The 13,723-nt window shown below is 37.7% G+C and overlaps 1 protein-coding gene across 1 annotated transcript in view; it reads right to left on the bottom strand.

Annotated features, from left to right (window-relative positions):
* The window catches only part of LOC136823203 (cleavage and polyadenylation specificity factor subunit 1-like), a 62,825-nt gene that overhangs the window by 20,592 nt on the left and 28,510 nt on the right, over nt 1-13,723 (bottom strand). The window contains exons 28-33 of the mRNA XM_067079378.1: nt 12,707-12,791; nt 11,826-11,967; nt 10,582-10,650; nt 7,516-7,599; nt 7,141-7,317; nt 6,339-6,405 (exon numbers count right to left, since the gene is read on the bottom strand). Of these exons, the coding sequence (XP_066935479.1) occupies nt 6,339-6,405; nt 7,141-7,317; nt 7,516-7,599; nt 10,582-10,650; nt 11,826-11,967; nt 12,707-12,791 (624 nt within the window). The remainder of the gene's footprint in view (nt 1-6,338; nt 6,406-7,140; nt 7,318-7,515; nt 7,600-10,581; nt 10,651-11,825; nt 11,968-12,706; nt 12,792-13,723) is intronic.

Here is a 13,723-nt window from a genome sequence, read left to right as displayed (position 1 = left end):
TAGAAATTAATATGGAAACTCAAGATAAATGGATCAACATTAACCGAACAGTAAAGTTTCCTCGGATGATATTGGTCTGTTATTTTCTAAAAATACAAAAAATTTTGGGTCGATGATTTTTATTTCTGGTCGATTTTAACCGATAACCGACCGTTTTTTATCGATCATGAGCAAATCATGCTCAAGCAGAAATTCTGAAACGTGATTTCTTTTTAGCTAAGAAATTTAAAGTTTTTGTTTTCGAGTTTGCGAGTTTTGAAATATCAAATTTTCGAAAAATCTTTCTCCAGCCTGGTTTCATTTTGATTTTAAATTGAATTATAACCTTTAACAACATTGTGAGAATATCAAAGACTGGAAAATTGACTGGTTCTTATAAAAAAGCGTACACGCCATGAACCTTAGAGGACTTCGTAGTTTTAGGCTAAGCAGTCTAATCGACATCCGAATACGGAAGCTTTTTCAGACTTCCATTTCCGGACGCTTTTTGACGTTTTCTTCGTCGTTTTCAGTTTGAAACTTCCGTTTTTAGAAGCTTTTTGTGAGTTATATTCAATACGCAACAAAAAGGTAATTTTGAATGAAATCATTAGCCTAGAAATCTAAGCTAGTTTGATTCAGTCACTTGGATAAATCTGATGGTTAAGTTGTGACTGAATAACTAGCTTAGGGACAGTAAACTCAGTAGCTTATCAACTGAAAACAACGACAATTAAAATTTCGCGGCGAGAGATGACGTAATTACAGTATTCCAAGGCAAACTGAAAATCCGTAAATATAAAAAATCTTTAAAGCGCCGAAATTTTTGGATGAACAAATAAAGATTAGATCAAATTTTTATGAACCACTTTTTAATTATTTGAAGAAGCTTTTTGATTGTCTTCGAATGCATAGAAAAGTGAAGAAAGTGGGTGAAAAAGTGAGCAAAATTCGCGAAATTGACGTCAAATCGTCAAAAAGCTTCCGGATACGGAAGTCTGAAAAAGCTTCCGTATCAGGTTGTTGATTAGACTGTTAAGAGGAATATATGGGGGGGGGGGTCAGTGTCAGAATTCGCCGGAAGTTCGGCCGTCGAAATATTTCTTCGGTCGGTGGAATAGTCGCCCGCGAAAAATTGGTTGTCGGAAAAGTTATCCGGTTTGCTGAAATAGTGACCGAGTTATTTTTCGGAGTTATTTTTTTGAGCTGCAAAAAAACGAGTCATAATACCATTTCTCGTAAATTTTGACTTAATTATGATGTCATTATCATCATCAATTTCGGTACTTGGATTGTTTCCTGTGGTTAACTCAAATATTTTAAATAACTTTAAGGTTAGCTCTTTAAATTTCCTCTTAATAATACTTAAACTATTAACTCGGTTATAATCAAGACAAAAATTACAAAAAAAGACGCAATAATTAAACTTGGTTTTTCACAAAACTCAAAAAAATAACTCGAAAAAAATAACTCGACCTCTATTTCTGCGAATCGGATAACTTTTCTGATGGTCAATTTTCCGCGGACCGGACTGTTCCGACGGCCGGACGACTATTCTGCCAACCGAAGAACTATTTCGACCAATTCTGGCCCTGACCATCCCCCTGATAGAGAAAGATGTACGGAAATCTACAATTCTTTATTTTCAGGAGATGCCATGTATGTACGAACAAGCTGTCTGTTACGTCAAGATCTTTCTTTGTGAACACCCGAACTGAGTTGTCCTCGTGGATGAAAGTGTTGAACAGTTGGTGTAATGAAAGCACCATCAAGGTATAGACGGGTAGCTAGAATCTATCAATTTCCCCCCTTAATAAGAAAAGAAAAGAAAAATTCTAATCCGTAATGGTTTATATTTTATACTTTGCATACAAACAACGAATGGGAAATAAAATTTACCGCCTAGAAAAATGAATCTATCAGCCGTCAGCGTTCCCAGTAAATTTAAGTTGTAATACATAATAGCATGATACAAACAAACATTTCCTATTAATATTTTCCTTCTCTATATATAGGAAATTGCAACAGCCCAGTCACTGCACAAGACGATGGTTAGTGACATGTGTCGACATTTTCGTCTGGCTTGTCAAACATGGCTTGTTGAAACAAAACCCTTGCTTCTGGGGGAGAAGGAAAGCATGTCATGGTTGAAAAATTAAAGGTATATCTCTAATTATATTTGGTTCGAAGTTTCTCTAATCCGATAAACACGAGGTAAATATTGAGCTATGGAGCTGGGGAAGAAGAGTATAAGGAAGAATTGAATTGACTTGAATGCTGATAATCAGGAAAAAATGGAATCATAGAGCTTATTTGAATTGGAAAGCGTCAACTGTAAATCTATTTGCTTCAAGTCTACACTACATTACATAATTTTTGCTTTACTTGTTTTTTCTCATAGAATACTTGCGATTTTAATAAATTTTATAACGTTGGATGAATTTGAGCAAACTTACTGTTATATTTTCAGTGAAGAGAACGGAAGAGAACGAGGCAAAAAGATTTTAGGTCTGAGTTTACCTTAGGTTGAGGGTATCGTAACGCCGAAAATTTTTTTCTATTTCAGGATTGTGTCAGCAATGATCAATGTGAAATCTGTATCATTTATGATACAGAAAACGATGTCGGCTACCTTATGCACAACACTGACAACAGATACACGCAACAATGGGTTTTACCGGTGAAAAGGGGTACTTTTGTGTTTTCAGACAAAGTACTCAATATACCTGCTGGCTGTCAACAAAGCCAAACCATAGCCCTTTTTCAAGGCAACAACACGGTTGATAAAGCCAACCATGCGAGGAAATGGATAAAAAAGAAACGTGGCGTCTCTTGCCCTAACGCAGGTGCAACTCTGTCTGAATACAATTTCAGGCACTTTTTTGCAAAGAATCAGGAATTAGGAGATAAAATGGTTAATTTGTTAAAAGACATTTACGAGCCAGTTTTTTTGCAATAGTATTATATAGAGCTGAAAAACTCTTAGGTAAAGCAAAGATACCTCAAGAAAGATGATTTTTAAGGAATTTTCATTTTACAAGAACTTCCATTTGGCAGCTAGCTAGGCTACTACGCAAAAATAAAAACAATAAAATGTTTTTCCAAAGAAAATTATTTTACTTGAGGGAATCTGCAAAAATTTTTTCATAGGATTATTCTTACCTTTGTTATTGAAGAAAAACTTTTACCGATCAGGCGAAATTCCAAGCACTTTATTTAGTCACTGGCCGTTTTTTGACTTACAAATTGCGTTTTAGCCTTTGGAGCAGCCGATGTCAAAAACGAATCTTCTTTGCGACGCAGAACAGTGAAAAATCAGTCTTGGGTGCGACGCGGAACAGTGAAAAAATCAGTCTTGGGTGCCACGCGGAACAGTGAAACAACGAGTCTTGGGTGCGACGCGGAACAGTGAAAAAATCGGTCTTGGGTGCGACGCGGAACAGTGAACAAACAAGTCTTGGGTGCGACGCGGAACAGTGAAAAAATCAGTCTTGGGTGCGACGCCGAACAGTGAAAAAATCGGTCTAGGGTGCGACGCAGAACAGTGAAAAAATCAGTCTTGGGTGCGACGCGGAACAGTGAACAAATCGGTTTTGGGTGCGACGCGGAACAGTGAAAAAATCAGTATTGGGTGCGACGCGGAACAGTGAAAAAATCGGTCTTGGCTGTGACGCGGAACAGTGAAAAAATCGGTCTTGGGTGCGACGCGGGACAGTGAACAAACGAGTCTTGGGTGCGACGCGGAACAGTGAAAAATCGGTCTTGGGTGCGACGCGGAACAGTGAAAAAATCGGTCTTGGGTGCGACGCGGAACAGTGAACAAACGAGTCTTGGGTGCGACGCGGAACAGTGAAAAATCGGTCTTGGGTGCGACGCGGAACAGTGAAAAAATCGGTCTTGGGTGCGACGCGGGACAGTGAACAAACGAGTCTTGGGTGCGACGCGGAACAGTGAAAAATCGGTCTTGGGTGCGACGCGGAACAGTGAAAAAATCGGTCTTGGGTGCGACGCGGAACAGTGAACAAACAAGTCTTGGGTGCGACGCGGAACAGTGAAAAAATCAGTCTTGGGTGCGACGCCGAACAGTGAAAAAATCAGTCTTGGGTGCGACGCCGAACAGTGAAAAAATCAGTCTTGGGTGCGACGCGGAACAGTGAACAAATCGGTTTTGGGTGCGACGCAGAACAGTGAAAAAATCAGTCTTGGGTGCGACGCGGAACAGTGAAAAAATCAGTCTTGGGTGCGACGCCGAACAGTGAAAAAATCGGTCTAGGGTGCGACGCAGAACAGTGAAAAAATCAGTCTTGGGTGCGACGCGGAACAGTGAACAAATCGGTTTTGGGTGCGACGCAGAACAGTGAAAAAATCAGTCTTGGGTGCGACGCGGAACAGTGAAAAAATCAGTATTGGGTGCGACGCGGAACAGTGAAAAAATCGGTCTTGGCTGTGACGCGGAACAGTGAAAAAGTCAGTCTTGGGTGCGACGCGGAACAGTGAAAAAATCGGTCTAGGGTGCGACGCGGAACAGTGAAAAAATCAGTCTTGGGTGCGACGCGGAACAGTGAACAAATTGGTCTTGGGTGCGACGCGGAACAGTGAACAAACGAGTCTTGGGTGCGACGCGGAACAGTGAAAAATCAGTCTTGGGTGCGACGCGGAACAGTGAACAAACAAGTCTTGGGTGCGACGCGGAACAGTGAACAAATCGGTCTTGGGTGCGACGCGGAACAGTGAAAAAGAAAGTCTTGGGTGCGACGCAGAACAGTGAAGAAATTGGTCTTGGGTGCGACACGGAACAGTGAACAAACAAGTCTTGGGTGCGACGCGGAACAGTGAACAAACGAGTCTTGGGTGCGACGCGGAACAGTGAAAAAATCAGTCTTGGGTTCGACGCGGAACAGTGAAAAATTGGTCTTGGGTGCGACGCGGAACAGTGAAAAAATCAGTCTTGGGTGCGACGCGGAACAGTGAACAAACGAGTCTTGGGTGCGACGCGGAACAGTGAACAAACGAGTCTTGGGTGCGACGCGGAACAGTGAACAAACGAGTCTTGGGTGCGACGCGGAACAGTGAAAAAACGAGTCTTGGGTACGAAGCGGAACAGTGAAAGTAGGCGGGGAGCTCTGGTCAGTAAAATTTACTTTGGGTGTCAAGCGGAACAGTCGCTCTCACTGTTCTGCTTGGTGCCCATGGGCCCTGTAAAGCTTACCTGATCCTTAATGTGTAATATTTGGTACATATTGTAATTCAAGATTGACTTATCGTTTGTGATTTACATATATCGTTTTTGATTTACATGTCGTGTATTATTTATGTTGAATTGTATTGTATCGATACAAAGATAAATTTGGGAAAAGTCCTTAAAAATAATCCATTTCTTTTCATTTCATTTCATTGGGCTGGGCTGTTCCATTAAAAAACATACAGGGGGTGGACGAACCTTTTCAAGTCAAGTGGATACCCCCTGGAAAATGGCAAAATTTGAAAAAATTACCTTGGAAAGATTCTTTTCATACCTTAATAAAGTAAGGGTGGACAAACTAAAATCAGTCTTTTACCCACTGGAAATTTTAGAATAACTTTTAACTCCCTTGGGAAAATGAAAAAAACACCTTCTGGAAATTTTTCTTGGATTACCCTCTGGAAATGTTTGTCCACCACCATGTATGGATATAAAATGGAATGCCCCATTAAATTGGCATTTAAAAAAACACATTATAGTTTCTCTCTCTTCTTCTTCTGTTCTTTTTGTTGAATACTTCAAAATAAGACTATTTAGTTTTTTTTAGGTCTCTTATTTTAATTTACAAGCTTCTTCGCATTGAATTGACACGGATTTAGCACGGATTTGAGCCAGATTGGTCAGAAAGAAAGAAAAAGAATCAATCTTTTATTCAGCACCTTATCGAACACAATGATAACAATAGGAGAAACCGGCCTGATATAAAACATGTGTCTGATATGAAAGGGGAATACCGACCTTTACTCGATCCCCTAGCTTAACATGACAAGGAACTTTATTAAAATAGAAACTTCATAAAAAGGATACTGATGCTAGTGTTTGGCTATTATTCGAAATAGTTCGTTCAATTATATCCAGACTTTTCCATTCTAGATGAACTGAAGACTGAGAAGAAGATTACCACCACATTTTTAGCGACACAAAAGGAATTCATGATATGCACCATCTCAATGTCTTCCAACATTACATCAAGGACACAACAGCTGATTGGCTGCAAGTGGCGTATTGCCTGATTTTACGTCACTTACAACCAATCAGCTGTTGGGTCTATTGCATGTGTGTGATAGCGAGGACATTGCAGTGATGCATATCATGAACTATAAGAAAAATAATATACCTAGAAATCCAATTTGTGTTCCATCGATAAAAAACTCGGCACAACATCCTTCCAAATGATTACCGTCCTGTTTAACATAAGCGGATAAAAATCAGGGCGAAAGTTAAAAAATGTAGTGTTTCCGGAAGCTCTCATGCGGCCGGCCGGAAAGAATTTTTTTTTTGCTTCTAAATAGAACTTTAAAGATGACTTTTATGTACAAACCTCAATACTAATGTATCAACTACTAACGAACAAAACTTGATATACAAGCGGGAATATCTAACCAAATGACGTTTGATAGCTTGAACGTTCAACTTGATTTCTTTATGATGAACCATATAGATGAACCCATAGTCTGCGGCCGGGTCATAAAATACTTTTTTTCACACGGCCGGTTTCCTGAAACACTACATTTTTTTATTTTCGCCTAAGTTCATATTTTTCCATCGGTGATCTGTACTGAGAGATGATTCGTTTGGTGTTATCTTCATTTATATTTGGTCATGTTGTGGTCGAAAAGATCACTAAAGAGTCTTCCCAGACAAAGGGAAAAAACAGTGAAAACTTTCCAGCTGGTTCCAATTTTTCGATGCTATGTAGAGATACAGTTGAGCATTTTCAAAATCACATAATTTTTCTGCAGGATGACTGGTGTTAATTACAAGATAAGAGTGCACCCTCAAGCCATATCCTAGAGGTGCAATGGTAACCAAAAAAAGGGAATTTTAATGTTGTGATTATATCAGATTAATTAGCTTGTTTGCACATGAAAGGAAAAACAGGTACATACTCATCGTAATACAATGCGACAAATACATACCCTACTGACCAACGCAAGCGATTTGTGGTTGACTTGGAAGCGAATAAGAGATACACTTCTCGCAATATCCGCCGCAATGATCAAGTTACGAACAGCTTTCAAGCTAACAGTGTAGATCTGTGAGTCTACAAAAGCCACGCCCATCAGGTTACTACTTTTGAATGAAAAGGCATAAATCTGTAAAAGAAATTTTTTAAACATTGATTACAATAAGGTTTCATCAGAGTTTCATCACATCTCAATGCCCAAGAAAAAATCTTCATTAAGTCGTAACGACGTATTGTTAAAAATATCAAAAATTTCTATCACCCTTAAATCACTTGTAATGCTTTAGTAATTGAGCATTTCATGATAATTATGCATGCAAGAACTTACCTTTTGGCCTTGAGCTGCAATGAGGTATCCACTTGAAGCAGCAATTGCTGTGATAGGTCCTTTCTGCTCTTTATCATATATACACTATAAAAAAACAAAAAACTAAATTAAAGGCGAATTAACTTGCTTTGAGATTTTTATTATTTGGCTCCACGTAATGAAATCAAACAAGGGGAAAACCGAAAAAATATCATATTTAAAAGATCAGTTATATTATGTTCGAACCTTACTTCCAACCCATTATCCGTCGCTCGGGGACATTTGCGTTGTTTAGTCGTTGTTCATCGACGTTAGACGTCGAAAACCCGTTGTTACCCGTCGATGATCAACGGATATTAAAGTTAAATTTTTATTTGCAATCAATACTTAACCGATGGGTTAAGCGTTGTTGAACAACGATCTTTTCAAGCCTTTTTTCAAACTGTCGTTCACCCGTCGTTCGAGTGTTGATAAACAACGGCTTTTCTCGAAGATTTTCTAAAACTGTCGTTCACCCGTTGTTCGAGCATCGGTGAAAAATGGTCTTTTTTGAAATGATTTTTAGCGTTGTTCACTCGTTGTTTGTGGTGTCGACGAACAACGGACAATTTAAAGTTTTTCATCCTTTGTGCGAATGTTGATGAGCAACGGTCTTTTCTGTGTTAATTTTTTTCACATTATTAAATCACTGTTTGACTAATTTGGTTAAAACATAATCTTCATGAAATTGTTGAAAAATTGCGCTCCAAAACCATCCCCACTGAATTTTATAATAATATTGAAAAATAATATATAATAGAAAATAGAAAAACTACATTTTTTTTTGTTTCCGGAAACACTACATTTTTTAATTTCGCATAGCGAAAGTATTACGATAGTCTTTATTTGAAACTTATTATTATTCAGAAACACTTGGACAAAAAACTATGTCCTGTTCTTGAGTCCGTACGGGACTCACAGAACGCGAACCTCAAAAACACAAGGTGGACAGATTTTATGAGAGAAAAATTAATTTTGTGTCTCTGCGAGTGTCTCTACACCGAAATCATCGAGGCAAGCCGTCGAATAGCTTTACCACATTCTCGATCGTAACCACCAGTTGCGGAGAACACCATTAGCGTTAGTGAACCGTGTTCAATTGCGATCACTCCATCGTTATAATGGCGCTTCTTTCTTTTTCATTCAACGTGTAGCAGCGTTGAGGTTCTAGGGAGACATACCTTTTAGCGAGTGGATTAAAAAACACTTATATCAAAAAATGCTTTTTGGCCTGTCACCCAGAAACCTCTTGCTGAAACGTCTAAACGAGCTTCGTCTGATTTCACTGACAACTTTGGGAGGTTTTCCACTCCCACCAACGATTGGAGGGGTAGCTCGATCTGTACGTCATGGCAAACTTCTTTCAATGTTCTCGCGAGAAAGTTTCTCAGCTTGTTATGTCGGAGCGAGATAAACCCCTTTTTTGTATGACAGAGCGTGGTCTAGCGTGAATGGCGAACCACACTCGCAGTTTGAAGAGGTTCGATGGAGCTGCCAACCATAACGAATGCAAATAAGATCTTGAAAGCAAAGTTTGGAGAGATTGTAACCTGCAGCGTTGACAACCACGATGGAGCACCGTGTTCTTGTTCTTACGATTTATGGAATTAAAGGCGGCTATTTTTAAGGACCGGGTCCCTATATTTAAGGACCGTCTTTATATTTTTCCGTCGGAAAACGCAGATATCTATATTTCTCCTCACTAGATCGGTTCTTTTTCTCGATCTTGTAGATTAAATGAAGATCAGTGCAAAAAACGGTCCTTAAATATAAGGTATCATGCCGTACTGCTACACGAAATTCTGCAGGCAATGGCGGCAAAAACACGCAAAAACATTTAAAATTTTGCAAGTTGTTTTTTTCGGCCGTTCGATTCCAGACACTTTAATCAACACATGAACACACTGCAAAAACTCGGAAATATTTCTATAAATTATTAATTGGGATTTCCTTATAACAAGAAAAAAATAACTTGAAATAATTTTTTAATTTTTACTGATTATTTCCTTTAAGTTATTTTTCATTGAACAGGGAGTATAATTTCAACTATCTGCTGAGAATTCAAAAATACCTTTTGGAAAAACCCTTCATTCACCTACAGTCAAACGGTGATTTAATAATGTGAAAAAAATTAACATAGAAAAGACCGTTGCTCATCAACATTCGCACAACGGATGAAAAAATTTAAATTGTCCGTTGTTCGTCGACACCACAAACATCGAGTGAACAACGCTAAAAATCATTTCAAAAAAGACCATTTTTCACCGATGCTCGAACAACGGGTGAACGACAGTTTTAAAAAAGCTTCGAGAAAAGCCGTTGTTTATCGACTCGACTAAACTCGAACGACGGGTGAACGACAGTTTGAAAAAAGGTTCGAAAAGATCGTTGTTCACCAACGCTTAACCCATCTGAACCCACACTCATCGAGTGTTCATTGCAAAAAGCTAACTTTATATCCGTTGATCATCGACAGGTAACAACGGGTTTTCGACGTCTAACGTCGATGAACAACTACTAAACAACGCAAATTTCCCCGAACGAGGGATAATGGGTTAGTATCATAGCGTCAGCCTGGGTTTAGGTTCCATGCAAAAATTAGGTCCCTCCTGAGTTTTAAGTCCCAAAGATTTATGAATTTTTTGTTAACCCCTAGGACTTTTGACCGTAGACACTTTCAAAAAATTGATGATTTTCAATGTAAATTGCGTTCAGTTCTAAGTTTAAGATAAAATATTTTGCACACTTTTTATAAAAATATTGCGCCGCAGGCGAATATTCAGATTCATGAGATTCAATTTGAGTAATTGAAGCCAACTATTAATCTGAACTATTTTAGCCCCCACGTTGAGATGAGATTTTAGCTCCCCCCAAGTACATAGGTCCCTCCAAAAAAGTGGTGTACTTCCAGCCCCCTCCTTTTTTGGGAAACATTTAGGGTGTAACCCCCTCCCCCCAACCAGCAGGGGGAGCTGACGCTATACATTTACTAATTATTAAGACTAGTCGGTCGAATTTTAGGATGATATCAATCACGATTAATCATACCTTGCATTTTGTTTTTGTTAAAGGTTTTCCAGGCTCTGGTACAACTTCCACAATATCAAAAATCAATATCTAAAAAGGTGAAAATACATTGAATGTAGACAATAAAGTACAGTTTTTTATCAAATATTTGAAAGACGGAATAAACTGTCATTAGATTTTAATAAAGGCGAGACCAATTCCATTAGTTGTTTTACGGGCCCGACCAATCCTGAGATTCCAAATCGAAATAAAATGAAATTGATTTTGGTAGTACATATTTATTTTCATTGCTTTAATTTGTTGTTCTACAGGCCCGACCGATCCTATTTTTGCTAAAATCAAAAAAATAATAGTATTGAATTCCCACTACAATATATTTTACACACTAGTTATTTGTAAGAATCAAATTTGAATAGAGCTGAAAATTAATTCAAGAAATTGAAAAATTTAGAAAATCTAGTATTCCATACACTAAGATTTTATTATATCTTCATCGAAGATAAAAAAAGTGAATTTTTGATCCAGATATTTTTTGGAAAACATTTTCGGTACTTTAACAACCCTGATAAATGAAAAATTTATTCTTATTTTACCGACCGACCGACCCATATTTTGCTAACGATCTGCCTGTAGAACAAAAATTAAATTGGTCTCGCCTGACAGACTTCCAAATTTTCAAAATTTTGGTAGTTTCTCCAAGGTTTTGAGAGTTTTATGTTCAGTTTTCCATTTTATCTATGAATTCGAGTTTTCTGTGTCTTTTTATTTTCTATTTCGCATTTTTATCAAGGTGTATTAGTTTTTGCTGTCTTTTTTATGAGATTTTATAGGTGAAATTCTACTTTTATTTCTATTTTTTGGCCGACCGACCGACCCTCTTTTTGGGTAGCTTGGCCCGTAAAACAACAAATTAAATTGACCGCGCCTAAAAAGAAAAAAAAACCTTTACTATATATACATAGATTCTGCAGATTCCGATGTTCGAAAAAAAGAGGGACAAATTCTAATAAGGATTTCAAATAGCGTAAACTCGTTCGATTGGGCTATTCCAGAAAATAGTCTGTGCCCCCTATGTTGAAGAGGTGTGACGTCCAGGGTGGTCTGGTTTTTTGAGTGATGTTTGGGTGGTGCAAAGAAATGGGAAGAAAAATCCAAGGATGGCCTGAAAAATTGGGATAAAATCCAGGGGGGGTACAAATTTTTTCTGGAATAGCCGATTGTTCGGAAAAAAAGTTTTGTGAAAATCGAACACAATGTATACAAACCCTTCCTTTGCAGGCTAGATCTTCACCAAAGTTATAAGACGTTCCAACGACCAGGAAATTTTTCAGCCCAGTCCCCAACATATCATTTTGAAGAGGGAGCACTTTCATGCAGGTCACGTGCTCGAATTCGTCTAATACCGTTCTTCAGAATAAAAAGAAAAACATTGAATCATAACAATGTCACAGAACTACACGTCTTTTTTTATCAGAATATACTTTAATCAGAATATTCATGATGTAATTGGCAAAAAATTCAAGAATATATGCTAAGAATTTATCACAATTATGGAATTTGGCAACTGGACCTATTATTGCCATTTTAGAGCATTTGGACCTGTACAAATTGCAAATGCTCGAAATAATTTTTACTTGACATGTTAAATTTAGGCTGAATGTGTTAGGATACCGATAAGAATACTTCATGATAATTTTCCCCAAAAGGTTAAGAATATACAGGATGAAATGGAATAACAACACAATCTTATGAAAATGGGGTACACCTAACCTAACGCCAATACACTATGAAACTCAAAGCCCTCTTCAAGAAAAAAAAACATCAAAAGCGATAAAAAAGATTGAAATTACTACCTCTAATGAATACTATGGAATGCAAAAGGGGATGACGCGAAATCCAAGCCCCCATGATATATAGGAGCCCCCCCCCCCCAGTATAGATCTAACAGCCCCAGCCACCGTTTTTGTTAGCTTTTTTTTAGGGTTTAACAGCCCTACTTTCTGGGGGGGCTGACGCTTTGTATTATGGAGGCAAAAGGTTCGATTTAAATAACGCAACGTCTTTTAAAATCAATTTTTTTTCCTTCATTATGGCGAAGACTGAACTGACTTATAAACTTAAATAAAATTGAGCCAATGGGTTGTACCTGGAATTGGGTATGACTTCCCAGGTGGTCGGTGAGATGAGTTGAATTACAAAACGTTCGATTTGTGGGTAAATGTATCGGCATTCTAAAAAAAAGAAAGTGTATCTTTCGATGGAATAAATATTTTTGAAAACTTTTTTCACGTTTAATGATGTTCTAAGATCAAAGAATCACTCGTGTGAAAATGATAATTTTAGCACAATTATTAGAAGTTGATTTTTTTCTTTTTCATTTTTCATCTTCGTTTTTTTCTTTTTCAAATTGTTTTCTTTTTTGATAATATTCCATTCCGGATTATCTTTTCAACGAGCACAAAATCGCTACTTAATTCAAACTCTATCAAAAGTTATTAAGGTTTGAAAAAACACTGCCAGCTAATTTGAAATAGACTTTAAATACGAATCGGAGAGAAAGGGTAATTAGATCATTTTCTATTTTGAACAAATCAGTCTTGAAGTTTATAACGAGCTTTCAAACCCTGGAAGATTGAACGTCTAGATACCTATATTGATGATGGCATAGCAGCCCTGGCAATTCAGCTTTTTTTGCCGCGGTAAAATGCTCTTTATCAAATTTGCCGAGGCAAAACAGCATTTTGCCGCGGCATTTTTTTGTTTATTGAATTTTGACTTGAGAAACTCCTATACAGCCTATGTCATCCAAAGTACTAGACGTCTCCTATATGATCAGAAAACAAAGAACTTAACGATTTGGCACTTTTGAAGCCGCGGCAAACAAGGAATAATCAAATTTACGGCAGCTTTTACCGCGGCATTTGCCTCGTGCCGCGGCCAATTGCCAGGACTGCATAGATGTAATAGCAATGTTTCGCTTTAATAAAGCGCTTGAACGTTAAATATGAATGGGTCATAACAGTTAATACAGAAGATTTCGCTTAAAATGAATCCGTTTATTTTCATTGAATTCGTAAAAAAATGTTATGTTATGTTAAAAAGTTCTTAACTTTTTCTAAGAAAGTTAACCATGATCTTAAGAAATAACGACAACTCGAAAGTT

Source organism: Clytia hemisphaerica, unplaced genomic scaffold (genome assembly GCF_902728285.1).
Source record: "Clytia hemisphaerica strain Z4C2 unplaced genomic scaffold, Clytia hemisphaerica genome assembly, whole genome shotgun sequence".
Lineage (NCBI taxonomy): Eukaryota > Metazoa > Cnidaria > Hydrozoa > Leptothecata > Clytiidae > Clytia > Clytia hemisphaerica.
The sequence above is the reverse complement of the archived record's forward strand: the minus strand, read 5'-3'. Positions and strand labels throughout refer to the sequence as shown.